Here is a 14,809-nt window from a genome sequence, read left to right as displayed (position 1 = left end):
GGGAGCGCTGTTGAGTGTGCAGTTAGATATGTGAGGGTGGAGATCAGGAAGAAGGTCTAGACTGGTGAAGACAATTTGAGTCTCCAGTGTAGGGAACTCAAAAGCCACAGGATCAAATGCAGTCCTCTAGGAAGAAAGAGCGAAGCCTGGAGTGCGCCATCATACAGAGGGAGGGGAAGGAGGGGCACGAGACCAGGAGGGAGCTGCCAGACAGGTAGGAGGAAAATTGAGCAAGTCGGGTCACCAAGGCTGCAGAAGACAGTGATCCAGGGGGAAAGAGACATTGCATGACGTTGCTGAGAGATTGAATACAGTGGAGACAGGTAACTGACCCTGACTTTGGCAAGATCTCAGTTGTCTGATAAAAGCTATTTTCGTGGAGTTAGGGGGATGAAAGCCTGGTCAGAGTGGGTGAGAGGAGTATAGGGGGTAAGGAAGAGGAGGAGACAGTGTGTTAAAATGGGGAGCATTTAACAGAAGTGGGGCCGTATCTGGAGCAGAATATGGGGCTGAGAGAAGGTGGTTGGTGAGGCTGGTTTGTTTGCCAAAAGGAATATCACAGGGGAGAAATGGAGTGATTACTCGAAGAGGTCCTTTGGAAAGCAAGAGGCTACATAGCATGCAGTACCCGGGTGGAGGGTCGGCCTGTGGTAAAAGTGGGGCGTGTCTTCTGCTGTGACAGCGGGGGAAGGCAGGGCGAGTGGGCAGACACTGGTGAGCTGTGGAGTTAGTGGTGAGGGTAGTTGAAATAGATCTCATCTGCTTATGTGTTTTCTCAATTAAGTGAGAGTTGAGCTAGGACAGAAGGGAAGATGGCAGCAATAGCAGAGCTCTGAGGAGACGGGGAGGGGTGAAATAGTTATCTTGGAAAGGGAAAAAATTAATTTATGGGAAGACCATGTTTGTTGCTTATATGAAATTTGCCATGAGTCCAGGTTGGCAAATTTTTTTTTTCCCTCCCCTGACCTTTGGTTTCTCAGGTACAGGTGTGCTGTAGAGGAAGGGAGGGGTAGGGTGTTATGGAAAAAGTTTGTGAAGAAGTAGGTACTGTGCCAGACCACAGGATCTCAGCAGCATGGAGAGGAAAGTCAGGACCGAAGCCTGTTGGACAGTGAGAGGGCATTAGGGCCCCTGCAAAGCAGCGCCTCCACCAAACTCTCCTCTTCCTACTAAGCAGACTCTGGACAATTAGAATCTCTAGAGACCCCAGACCCGATTGCTTCCTCCTCCTCTCGCAGAGCAGCAAGTTAACTGTCAGCCCTGTCATCCTCCAAATGTTCTTAAAATTGCTAAACTTTTATTTTTTGCCAAAAGTGCATAAAAGTTGTGGCCTTTTTGTACAAGACCTGCTTGAAATACCTTTGCAGAGAAGGGCAGCCCAGACTAACACAGCCTGGCTTGTGCCTAGGTGCCTGAAAGAAGACCCTGCTACCATGTCCCTGCTGCAGAGAAGCCTCGATCCTGAGAAGACCCTGGGTCTGGTGGACGTGCTGTACACAGCTGTGCTGGACCTCACCCGCTGGAGGGCAGGGAGGTTGGTATCCCCACCCATCACTCGAATTGGTTTACATTCAGGTCCATACCTAGGGACAGTGTGACCATATGGATATACATGGTCATGTGAGCTCAGGTCACTGATAGGATGTGAGTAATTAAGGCAAGAAAAGGAACTTTGGGGCAACTTTTTATTTTGGAATAATTTCAAACTTACAGAAAAGTTGCAAAAGTTACAAAGAATTACTCTATGCCCTTTACCCAGATACCCCAGTTTGTTAACATTTTTGCCTTCGTTTGTTTTATCATTTCAGAGTTAAATTCATCAAGAAGATTTTAACCCAACCCACATTCTCCTTATGAACTAAGAGTAGAGAAATGTTTAGAAAATTTACTTATATCTTACATGAAATTTATTTATATCTGAAAGTAGCTGACAGCTGCAAGATTACCTCTTTGTGAATTAGCTTTAGAACCAGTCAGAACCTTAATGATCTAGCCATGCCCTCCCCCTTTCTTCACTCATGAGCATGCAGAGGCCCTGAACTCTGTCAGGTGACTTACCTAGGGTCACACCGGCCATCGGCTACCCAGCTCCCACCCCAGGCCCTTTGTATCTCTAGGACTTTCTTTCTTTCAGTACTAGAAAAAAGTGCTCAGGAAACTTTGAAAGTAACAACCATCTGTTTCTGGCACTGTCTGTAAATTACTTCTGAAGACAACAGTGCTGCATGGTGTCCCTGAGTCCTGCCCACTCACCCCCTCTGCTGTGAGGATTTGTCCATGGTTTCTCTGCTGGATCTGCCAGACTCTCTGTCACCATGATCCGGGTGCACAACTGGCCTCTACCAGTTGCGTCTCCCACCCCAGCCACACTTTGCTTTCTTGTGCTGCAGTCAGACGGTTTCACTTAAATTCCTCAGGCTAGAAACGTAATGTAGTTTTCACAGCCTTGTGTTAGACACGGTGGATTTTTTTGTGATAAATATAGATAGTAAATGCTTAAATTATGTACTTTTAAAACTCTTGGGTATCTGTTTAGCTATAAAATTAGTGAACCTGGTGCCAACAGAGATCTTTTTATTCTTAAAGTCTTTCTTAAATACCAAAGAGGTCCATTTCATTGTTCACTTTGTGTATCTGTCTTTTTAAAAAATACATTCCTGTTTAAACAGGGAACAAGCTTTACCCTGCATACAAATCCAGCTTCAAAGAGAGATCTGTGATTTTGGGAATCAGACTGACCTGCCTTCTGGGAATGGAAACAAATCTTCAGGTGGCCTGCAGAAGACATTCTCCAAACTGACGTCCCGGTTCACCAAGAAAGCTTCATGTACCAGCTCCAGCAGCAGCACCAATTACTCCATTCCAAATACCCCTTCCAAAAATATCTTCATAACTGGGTGTTCAGAAGAGAAGGCCAAAATGCCCAGTAATATTGACTCAAGATTACAAAGCATTTTGAACATTGTCAGTTTCCCTAGGACTACAGACCCTTCACATTCAGCTCAGAATTCCAGTAATCAAATGGCCAATGGTTTTCTCATGGAAAGACGTGACAACTTCCTGCAAGCGGATGATGGCAAGGATGAGAAGGGAATGAACTTACCAACTGATCAGGAAATGCAGGAGGTGATAGATTTTCTCTCGGGCTTTAACATGGGCCAGTCACATCAGGGCTCCCCACTGGTGACAAGACGTAATTCTGCCGCCACAGCCATGGTGACTGAGCCGAAGGCAGGAGCCATGCAGCCGCAGCAGCCGTCACTGCCAGTGCCCCCTCCACCGCGGCCACCCCAGGCTGGGGCACATACACCCCTGACACCCCAGCCAGGCCTGGCACCTCAGCAGCAGTCCCCAAAGCAGCAACAACCCCAGGTCCAGTACTACCAACACCTGCTCCAACCCGTTGGACCACAGCCGCCCCCACCCCAGCCTCGGGCCCCTGGGAAATGGGTACACGGCTCATCCCAGCAGCCAGCACAGCCCGTTGGAGCGGGTCTGTCTCCTCTCGGCCAGTGGCCTGGCATGTCTGATCTCAGTTCTGACTTGTACAGCTTGGGTCTGGTGAGCAGCTATATGGATAATGTGATGTCAGAGGTTTTGGGGCAGAAGCCACAGGGACCTAGAAATAACACCTGGCCAAACCGTGACCAAAGCGATGGAGTCTTTGGGATGTTGGGAGAGATTCTGCCTTTTGATCCTGCAGGTATGTGAGCCTCCGTCCCCACCCTGGAGTTTTAACATAAATGTAATCACCACGGACTTCATAGAGCCCATCTGCCACGGTCTTACTTGTGGGAGGCCGTGACTTAATCTCCCTTTAAAGACCTTTCTCACTATCTGGTGGCAGGTGTGGGGCAGATCCATCAAAGGTAGGGAGCAGTGGTGAGAATGAGTCTGAGAAAGTAAATGGAATTTTCTCACTTTACAGAGGACAAGCTGGAGGCTAAGAGAAGCTACTTAAATGGCTCAAGGTCCCATAGTTCAAGTGCACTCCAATCTGGTCCTCCCATTTGTGGGAGCCATGGTGGCTGACCCTTTGTTGACTGCTTTTTCCTGGTTACATAACCTATTCTGTGATTTTTTTTTTTTATTATTTTTTAACCTTAACTCTAGGACCTGTGAAAGGTGGTAAGGCACCCTCCTGCCTTCATAGACTATGGCTTCTCCTGGCCCAGACAGTGTGAAAATACCACCAGAGTTGTCTTAAGAAATTAGAAAAAGAATTTAAAAGCAAAACAAAAATAAACTAGGAGGAGGAGTTAATTAAGGATAAAAGTTGTCATTTACCTGAAACTAACACAATATTGTAAATCAACTATACTTCAATTTTTTAAAAAAAGATAAAAGCCAGAATTAAAATATAGTAGACATTTAATCTAAAAGAAGGATCTTTAGAAGACCAATAAAATGGAGAAACCAATTTATTGTAAGCCCAATTAAGAGAGAGCAAAAAGAAACAAAATTAGGAAAAAAAGGAGACATAACTGCAGATACAGGGGCGATTAAAAGGACTTAAAGACATTACTACATATGACTTAATGACAACGTATTTGAAAACTGAATGGAAAATGGATTCTTTGCTAAGAAAGCACACGTTACCAAAAACTGCACCAGGAAGTGTAAAACCTGCCTGGATCTATTCCAGGATGAGAGATTGGAAAGGGAAAGCAAACATGATTTTACCATAAACACTTTTTATGAGTGTAGGTAGATGCGAGAAAATCTAACTGCGTGGAAAAAGTTAGACCTGGTTTACTTCAGGAGTGTAAGGTAGTTCAGGATAAAGGGCTCTGCCATTGTATCTGTCACTTCAACCAGTAAGTGAGAAACACTCATGCAGCAGTAGATGCTGTAAAGATGGTAGGTAAAAGACACCAGCAATTCTTACATAAACCCCCAGAAGTAAAACATGAATAGAAGGAAATATCTTGAATGTAAAAGAGACTTATCTACCAAAAGCCAGGAGCAGGTAGTACTTTGTACAGTGAAACAGAATCATTCCAGCTAAAATCAAGACCCAGACAGGGTGACAGTTGCTTCTACCAATAGCATGTAACTTGGTCTTGAACTTTCTAGCAAATGTAGCAAGACAAAAACAAAGGGAAAAAGTGGAATTAAAATTGATTATTCTAAAAAAAGAATAGGTTAAAAAGCACATCTCTTTGCTCACAATAAAATTGAAAAAAACAAGATTCCTCAAAAAATTTCTAGAATTTAGTAAATGAATCTGATAAAGTGGGTAGATGCCAGATAAATATGTAGAAATTGATTACTTTTTCCCTCTAATTTAGCAAAGGATATATGGAAGTGGAAAATATACTTCAGTCACAAGGGGAGCGCTGTGAAATATTGTAAATAAGTATAGCAAATACTTATATAAATAACTACCAGAAGAGGAGATTCCCTGCTTGACTATTAACCCAACATTAACTATTAAAGGAAATAAATGCTTTCGTACGTCATGTCAAAATTCCTCACATGCTCTCTTGTTCCTGCTCTCCTTGGCTGGGTGCATGTGGGGAGCCTTGTCCCCTGGGGCGCGGGAGGGGCACACAGATGATAAACAGTCTGTACGTTTTCTAGCAGTCATGTAATTAAATCCAGAGTATAAATGGTGTTTGGCAGAACTTTACCACCTCTGATCTCTATCCGAGTCCCAGACAGCCTTTACATCTTTAGCCTAGGAATCCTCCCAGCTGCTCGTTCTGGATGCTCCTTTCTGACCTTCAAGTCCCTAATGGAGCTTCCTGCAGACACCACCCCAGGGGCATAAGGTGTATGTAGTCCTTTTTTTTGCAAACTAAGGAAGGGCACTTTGGATGGGTGACTTAGGGAAGACACCCTCAGGCAGGGTCGAGCAGAACCGAGTAACCCCACCCCCACCCTGGCCCACACAGCCCCAGCTCTCCCCCGTGTGGACGTCTTTGTGCAGTGCACCAATGGCTCAGGCTCATGCAGTGGTCCTGAGGCAGCGCCCTGAGAGAACAAGCGGAGGGTGGGATTGTGCCCTAGTATTTGTGACATGGATGTTTTCCTACCACATCTTTCTGTTTGACTTTCTCTAAATGCTTCCTGTGCCTTTTTCTCCTGCTTGTACTGCCCTGCACATCCTTCCTCAGTTCTGTCCAGTTCATTTCCATCCACCTCTTAAAGCATTCTTAAATTTCATCCTATTCATTGCCGTCCTTATTATCTTCAGACTGAGTGAGCAGGTCTGCCATTAATATCCAGGAAAATACTGGATCAGAGTTGGGCCTAAGGGGGAAGGGCAGGTATTCTTTGTCCGCTGATCCTGATGCTTTAGTAACGTTCCGGGGCTGAAGTCATCATCTGATTTTCTAAGTTGTTAAGCACGTAGCACTAGACACTGAAAAATTTTAAAGTAACTAGTTTTTGTCTTTAAAATGTAGTCATGGCTAAAGCAAGCCTTTTGTGTACTCTTTCTTTGTTCAAATTCAGCCTGCCCCTATCCTAGGCATAATCCTTTCTTACAGTCCCTGTGCGCACACGCACCATAGCCCATCTTCAGACCCACGTGCTGAGAACCGCATCTCACCTGCAGCCCGCTCTGGGCCACAACCCTGGCAGCCCTTCACCATTTTCTACTGTGTGTGTGACCAGCACATCCTCAGAAGTTAGGGAAGGAAACAAGAGTCCAATTTGGCTCCAAACCCTATGTATCCCTTTGTCTTAACACAGTGGGTTCGGACCCCGAGTTTGCACGCTATGTGGCAGGAGTGAGCCAGGCAATGCAGCAGAAGCGGCAGGTCCAGCATGGTCGCCGCCCAGGCAACCCCCGGGGCCACTGGCCGCCCATGGATGATGCCCATCGGACCTGGCCTTTCCCAGAGTTCTTCGCAGAAGGGTGAGTCTCAGTGTGGGAGGGAAGCTGAGTGCGGGACCTGGGTGTTCCTTATGGGGACTTTGTGCGCTCTTATGAGGCAGCCCATTTTAAGTCCCCGTGTGAGAGAGTGGCACATGGTCAAATCTTCAGGGGGTCAGAGTTTGTGACTGGCTAGGCTGCCGAGTGACATGTTGTGTCCCTGTGAACACACCATTAGTATAAATTGATGATTTTTGAGACTCTCTTCTGCCCTGACTAGGATCTTATTTGATGGTGTCTGTGAAGTAATTCCGTGTTTAATGTAGTCTATATCTGAAATGCCCATGGCTGTGACATGTGTGTGATTTACAGAATGTGATCCCTGAGCCTGCAAAAGGCACAGGTGTACAGTTCAGATTCCAGAATATTGTGCGAATGTGGATTTTCATCATAAACAGCTGGGGATCGATTTTTTTTAGCTCTCTTAATGCTACCTGGTTAAAAATCTGGACAGCTAAAGACCATCTCAACTTTTTGTTTGCTCTAAGATAAATTTCACATATAAACCACAGGCTTCTGAGGAGTTTTTAGAGGAAGGAGAGACACAAGAGACCACTGTTTGGTTGTGAGATGAATGTAGGGCAAAGACTGTTCTTTTAGATCTTGGGTGAGGGTGGGGGTGGCCTCGGGCTGTCCAGACAGTGTCCAAGCTGGCCACAGGAGGCTGGAGACCAGCTTCTCTTTTTGGCTTTCAGGGATGGCCTGCACAGCGGCTGGTCAGGTGCTCAGGGAGACTCGGCCAGCTCGAGTGATGAGACATCCTCTGCCAACGGGGACAGCCTGTTCTCCATGTTTTCAGGGCCTGACCTCGTTGCTGCTGTGAAGCAGAGAAGGTACGAAGCAATTTTTAAACCAAAGGACAGCGGGGCACCTGAATGTGATCCAGAGCTCATTCCTCTAGAAAGCTCAGGAGCCCCGTCACTCCCCATCAGCATGTGTTAGAGGCAGAGGGCCTCTTCCAGTACTGTTTTGAGGAGGCCTGTGTGGGGCTGCCATGCAGACTTGTAGCCCAGGGGACTTAATGTTGGGTTGAGTTTTTGCTGACAGAACAGTCTCATGCAAGTGGCAGCCAAAAATACCAGTCTGACAGGCAAGGAAGTATTCTGGAGAACAGGGTCTGCTGATGCTAGTCTGTGCCTTGCAGGAGGCAGCCCTTTCCCTGGGAGGAGCAGGACCAGGACAACTGAGTTCTAATCAGGACTCACCAACAGGCTTTGCAACTCCAGACATGGGCCTGGTCCTCTCTGACACTCAAGTTTCTTTTTCAAAGGAGGAACTGGATAAAATGACCTCTGAATGGCCATTCAGTGCTTCAAAGTTGAAAAAAAGAGTTATATAGTATATTCACATCTAAGAAGTTTTCAAAAGTAGTCACAAAAGTTAAGCTAGGCCCTGAAATAAGAAGAATTTGTTCAGAAAGCAATGCAGAGACTGTTATGGGTGTGAGGAAGTGGAGGCCCAGAGGTGGTGGTCGAAAGTTCACGGGCAGGATGGAGAGGGTGCAGGCCACCTGGGCACCAGAAGTCATGCTGTGGAGTGGGAAGGGAGGGAGGCCAGGTCACAATGGCCCCGTGTGACGGGGTCAGGCTTCATTGGATATGCAGCGGAGAGCAGGTAGATGAAGACAGAAGGGTACCCAAGTCAGGATGCACAGGGGAGCCATGGTGGTGATGCCGATGACTGCGCATACAGGCTAGGGTGCCAGGCCCTGGGCTCAGTGTTCACGTACATTTTCTCACATAATTCTCACAAACACTCTGTTTGCTAGGGCTAACACATCAAAGAACCACAGACTAGGGGACTTAACAAAAATTTATTTTCTCACAGTTCTGGAGGCTAGAAGTCTAAGATCCAGGTGTCAGCAGGGTTGGTTTCTTCCAAGGCCTCTCTCCCGTGCTTGCAGACAGCCGTCTTCACATGGTCTTCCTTCTGTGTGCGTCTGTGTCCTCATCTTCTCTTCTTATAAGGATGCCAGTCATGTTGGATTGGAGCCCACCCTAATGACTCCATTTTAACTTAATTAATCGTTTAAACATCTCATCTCTAAGTACAGTCACATTCTGAGGCACTGGGAGTTAAGACTTCAACATAGGCCTTTGGGCAGGGGGGGACACATTCATTTATTCAGTAGCACTGATCACGTACCAGGCACTGGTGATATAGCAGCAAGCAAGAGTCCCCTTCCTCATAGAACTTATATTCTTTTTGAAGAAAGACTGATTAAAAAAACAAACCTAAATATGCCAGTTTGGGTTAGGTGCTAGGAAGAAAAATAGAGCAGAGGGCAGAGAATGCAGGCGACAGGTGGATTTTCTGTGTTCCAAATGGGAGTCAGGGAGGCCTCTGGGAGGAGAAAGCTGAGCAAAAAGATGGATCAGCTGGTGAGGAACTGGTAATGGGATATGTGAGAGAGAAGAATCAAGGGTGAGACTCAGGGTTTTGGCCTGAGCATCTGTGTGGGACAGGGTGCCGTGGACCGAGACGGGGAGGATAGCGGGGGAGCAGGACTGAGCCTCAGGAGGGTGGAAGTCTTCTATTCAGACACGGGAAATGAGAGTGGCCAACTAGACATCTAGGAAGTCACCTGTAGCACCATTTTGCAGAGACTGCTGTTTGCATGCGGGAGCACCACTCCGCAGACTCACCAAGCTCTGTGCCTGCTGCGTCCTGCCTTTTTCATTCAACATTATAACGGAAATTTTTTCATGTTAGTAGTAAAACTAACAGCCTTTTGTTTTTGAGTCACACATCCTCAGTGCATGGTAAACAGTCATCTGTATCTGTTGAATAAATGAAAAGGCCAGAGCTGGTGGACTCAGAGAGCAGCTGAAACGGCCAGTGCCCGTTCTCCTGCCCCACCCCCAGCCCAGCCCGTGACGGCCCTGGCAGCGCAGCATCCCATGGAGACCCACCTTAGTCCCCTCCCCGCTGAGAACAAGCGCCTGGAGGCACCCGAGCCAAGCAGCTAGGGTGTCCCTGCAGGGAAGCTGGGCGGGAGGCCAGGCCGGCCTGCAGTGAGCTCTCGGTTCTTTCAGGAAGCACAGCAGTGGAGAGCAGGAGACCAGCACGCTGCCCTCGCCGCCTCTTCTCACCACAGTGGAGGATGTGAACCAGGTACTGGGGCCCTGTTCTGGCCAAGGAGGGCTGGCTTTATGGGTACAGACCTTGAGCAGGGTTCCACAGCTTATGTTTGAAGAGGGCCTCAAAGCAATGAGGCGTTCTTTGCGATGAAGTTTTTTTTCCTTTGTCTGAATGATTAGCCGTCTCAGCTGACTTAGAGCCACTTGCAGAGGAAGCTCTGGGGCTGTGCTGTCCAGTATGACAGCCATTAGCCGCATGTGGCTGTTTAAATTGAAACTAATTAAATATAAATGAAGAGTAAATATAATTTAAATATAAATAAATCAGTTGCACTAGCCACATGCAGCGAGCAGCTACTGTACTGGGTGGTGCAGAGAACATTTCTGTGGCCACAAGTTCTGCTGGATGGTGCTGCTCCAGGACTATGGGGAAGGCTGGGCTCTCACCCTGTTTCCTCAGTGAGAGTAAGGACCAGAGATCTGGGGAGGTGGGAAAAGATGATAAATCTCCAGAAATGCCATTAAGAACCCTCTTCTGTCTCTCAGGATAACAAAACCAAAACGTGGCCGCCCAAAGCCCCCTGGCAACACCCTTCCCCGCTGCCTGGCACCCTTCCTGGCCCGAGCTCACCACTCTATGCAGTCGCCAGCCCCGGCAGCCAGTGGAACGACACCATGCAGATGCTGCAGTCCCCGGTGTGGGCTGCCACCAGCGACTGCAGCGCCGCCTCCTTCACCTACGTGCAGACCCCGCCGCAGCCCCCTCCCCCACCAGCACACAAGGCAGCACCCAAGGGCTTCAAGGCCTTCCCTGGGAAGGCTGAGCGAAGGCCGGCCTACTTACCCCAGTACTGACCCAGAGCTGTTGGGGCCAGTGTCCCCGCCCTAGGGCTGACTAGCTGGCACAGCCCCCCAGAGGACCAGTGCACCCCTGTCCCAGGCAGGGATCCTTGGGGATGGGGGTGGTTGGCAGCTCTCCAAATCTTTAAGGCCTGGCTTCTCAAAACTTTGGAGGCATCAGACCCCTGAAGGGCCAGCTGAAGATGGAGGTTTCTGGCCCTCCTCAGGGAGATGCTGGGGGATCTTCGAGCTTAATAAGCACCTCTGGTGATTCTGATGCAGGTGGGCCACAGGCCACACTTTGAGAAACACAGCTCTCAAGTTTGTAGTCCCACTGTGTGTGTTGGGAAGGCATCAGGCCTGAATGCTGAGAGCAAAACTGACCATTCTTCTGACACCCTCCTCTTCCCCTCAACATGTTGAGTGATGACCACACCAATCACTGTATTTTATAGCTATTTTTCATGTAGGTTTTTAGTTAAAACATCTCCTGCCTAAAATGCATTGAATATTTTAAGATAACATACAGTGGCTGGAGGTCTGTTCAACACTATCTTTATTTAAGCTTACACAAACTGGGTGAAGTATAGGATATTTGTGATCAGAAGCAATTATCTGAGTTTTCTATAGGGGGACAGCCCCTCGCCATCCCAGCAGCACCCAAGGGGTGCAACCTTTACCGGATTGACGCAAGCAGGATGATAAAACTGACGTCAGAGACGTATTCCTGGTGGTGTGTGGAGATGCGCCCGCTGGCTGCTGTCTGAGTACGGGATAAAGCTACACCTTCCGCCCTCAGGTCCTTCCACACGTGGCCAGAGGCTTCAACACAGTCTCCAAATGTGGGGGTGTGGTCAGGGGGCTGCAGAGAGACACCTGCATTTGAAACTGCAGTAACATTGTGAGCTGGCTCAAGACAAACCAATTAAGATGTAGATAGGAACTAATTTAAAAGGCTTTTCTTTAAAAAAAGAAACAAAGACAAAAAACCACCTCATTTTCAGTTAACATGTGCTATTAAATAGATAACATCCTGTGGATTTAGGGGTATCTTCCAGCCAGAATGGATCCAGAAGAATTGAATGGTGCTTAAATTGAGAAATAATAAATATATCTATATAGAATAGACATATCCCACTGTATATTAATTGAAGTTACAGAAGTTCTTTATATAAAACTTATTTAAATTTTTCATATTTCATCTTTGAAAAGTCTAATTGAGAAAAATCCATAATATTTTCTGGTATGAAAGTTTGACAGTATTAATATTTTTTTTATATTTTCTTAAATCATTAAACCATTTTAATATATGTTAACTACTAATAAATGGTTTATTCTTTCTAACTCCATAAAGCTTTTCCAGCAGAGATTGTAATAACACAGTTACGTTCTCATTTTTCTACGGATATAAGTAAATTTATATTTAAAAAAACCAAAAAGAATATATATATATATATATGTATGTATACACACTAATTATAGAGGACCCTTAGTGTCTGAGCCCAGCCATCTAAAGTTTTAGTACTGTGTTGCCAGGCTGTTTCCAGGCCTCGGGTGTTGTCTTTTGTGCTGTGTGGGGATGCCATTGCTGCCTGTACTCATGATTCTTTCCCCGTGGGTTCTGAACATTCACCTCACCATGTTTACAGAAAACTGTTTTGTACATAGACTCTTTCAGGCACGTGCTTTGCACCAACCCTGCGTGGCTCTTGTCCGTGTTAGCTGTCACAGTGTGTGCACTAATCTCTGTTGAAGTTGTCCGTGGCTGTTTTACTTGTAAGATAGTTTTCTACTTCCTTCAGTAATGTGTCTGCAGTCCCCTGTATTTCGAGTTCTATTATCCGGAAGTACCCTTGTTTTAATAGTGCCTCCCCAAAGACCTCACCCTGGACAGAGGTCGGTCCTTGATGCTCCAGCACAGGTGACATCGACATTGCTAATTGCCACTTTGCAGTCTGTTTTTCTCGATTAAGGAAGACATTTTGTAATTGCATCTCCATGGGCTGTGAGACTGGGTGAAGCTGTGTGGTCTCTTTGTAGGTGCTGTGTTCTCAGCACCGCCTTGCTCTGAACACTGGTTATTCCAGGTGCTGCGCTCGGCAGAGGGGTCTCGCCAAAGCGCATGTGTGTGCATGTGTGAGCGTGTGTGTCCTTTGCATGGCCGGGCGTGGCTGCCTTGCTCGGACATCAGCAGGACATCGTGTGACTAGTTACAACGCTTCCAAACTGGAACTCTACATTTTGTATCTTACTTTTAAAGCTCCTATAAGTAAAATAACTATTGGCTTTATTAAAAATATACATTTAATAATTTTTTGTATCTCTGTTTAAAATGAACTGCAGCAGATACCATGTCAGAAGCCTTATCTGATTCCTCACTTTGAAAAGCTGCACCCGAGTTGGTTTTTAGGTCAGCCTGTCCTCTGCTTCTGAGCCCTTGCAAGGGTAACACCACTGAGGGTATTGAGATGAGCTGGGGTGGGTGGGCAGGAAGCATGGCAACCTGTCACACCTCTCCTGCTGGCTTTCCTAAGGCCAGAGCTGGAGGGGGCATCTGTGTGGGCAGAGCCAGTGTCGTGAAGGAGGCCACCTGGAAGGATACACGCTTTCCCCTTGGGTTGTGGTCTGCTAGCAAGCACATTCTACCAAGCATGGGCACTTGTGAGCTGCCCAGCAGCCTTTCCAAGGAGCATACCCAGGAATGAGGTCTCCCCCAACTCTGCCAGGAACCCACTTTGTGGCAGAGAGACCCTGCCTCACAGGGACAGGAAGGCCCAGTCTCACTGGATGATGGCACCCTGCTATGCAAAAGGAAAGATTGTAAAATAGGAACCACAAAAGTAGGGGTGCGGGTTACAGGGGAATTTCAGCTCATTTTCATTTACATCAAGACAGTACTTGATTGAAACTTTTTTCATGAACTTAGGAAAATGGAGTAAGGGGGCATTAATGTATAACCTACCAGTATAAGTACTACTCAGGCTTCTTTCTGCTGAGACACCCAGAAGCTGAGCTAAGTCCCAGCACCTTCTAAGTGCACCTCAGGATAATGTTGCTTAAAACAGCCATGGTGCATGAGTATACTAAGGAATACACTGGAAGTTCATATTAAAATGCTAGACAGAAAAACACATTTTATTCAGATGTGTTCCTGTGTAACACCACTACCTGGTTGCTGTTCACTGACTTGATTCACAACAGTGGTAGAGACAGAAGAGTCCTGCAGCCCCTGCTCCGTGCTGAATGGGTGGGAATGGAAACAGAATGGATGTTCACCTGAGCCCCAAGATGGTCCTTGGAGTCTCCGGCCCAGCTGAGAAGTGGAGGACATACAGGCAGATGAGGTCCTTATGAAGCCGGTGACCCTCTTTTCCGCCTAGGGGATCCCGGGAGAGTGGGGCATCCAGCTCTAGGGGTGTAGCTGTAACACTGCATCCCAACCATGATGCCGCAGAAGGATGGCTCTGTGCACTGTGACCCCTCCTGTGATCTGCTTCCTGATCTGGAGACAAGAAATAAACCCTTCGAAAGGCCAGCTCGTTGACTGCCAAAAAGCCATGTAAGTGGACAGTCTGACAGTCAGGCTCCCAATCATGTGCCTGGGAGTCTGAGGAATCTCCAGGGGCAGAATCCTGGAAGTAACACACACAGCTAGCCTTATGATTCCACAAGGGCATGCTGGCTGGGCCCAGGCCTCTGCTTGTCTGTGAGGGGGACTGGATGAGGGCCTACGTAAGGAGGAAGGATTGTTTCAGGAGTGTCATGTTCACTTCAACATTCACTGTTGTCACCTAGGGGCAAGGCCCTTGCCAGGACTACAAAGATGCAATCTCTGCCCGTAAAACACAGTCTTTTTAGAGAACACAACCCCCTCTTTCCTATTCTTGGTAAGAAGTACCACAATCCATTCACCCAGTTGCTCACGCAGAAATCCTAGAAGACATTCTTAATTTTCTTTACTCTTTTCATTCACTTAAGTCCTCCAAGTGTATCTCCAAGCACATTT

General features: G+C 47.1%; 1 protein-coding gene across 8 annotated transcripts in view; it reads left to right on the top strand.

Moving 5' to 3' along the window:
* Positions 1–13,114, top strand: part of KIAA0355 (KIAA0355 ortholog) — a 76,313-nt gene extending 63,199 nt beyond the window's left edge. For all 8 annotated transcript variants that reach the window (XM_032486177.1, XM_032486175.1, XM_032486179.1 and 5 more), the window contains 6 exons: positions 1,409–1,534; positions 2,670–3,703; positions 6,700–6,865; positions 7,579–7,716; positions 9,919–9,997; positions 10,510–13,114. In XM_032486177.1, the coding sequence (XP_032342068.1) occupies positions 1,409–1,534; positions 2,670–3,703; positions 6,700–6,865; positions 7,579–7,716; positions 9,919–9,997; positions 10,510–10,818 (1,852 nt within the window). In that variant the 3' untranslated portion in view covers positions 10,819–13,114. The remainder of the gene's footprint in view (positions 1–1,408; positions 1,535–2,669; positions 3,704–6,699; positions 6,866–7,578; positions 7,717–9,918; positions 9,998–10,509) is intronic.
* Positions 13,115–14,809: the final 1,695 nt, after the last annotated feature.

This window comes from Camelus ferus, chromosome 9 (assembly GCF_009834535.1).
Source record: "Camelus ferus isolate YT-003-E chromosome 9, BCGSAC_Cfer_1.0, whole genome shotgun sequence".
NCBI classification, from domain to species: domain Eukaryota; kingdom Metazoa; phylum Chordata; class Mammalia; order Artiodactyla; family Camelidae; genus Camelus; species Camelus ferus.
The sequence above is the reverse complement of the archived record's forward strand: the minus strand, read 5'-3'. Positions and strand labels throughout refer to the sequence as shown.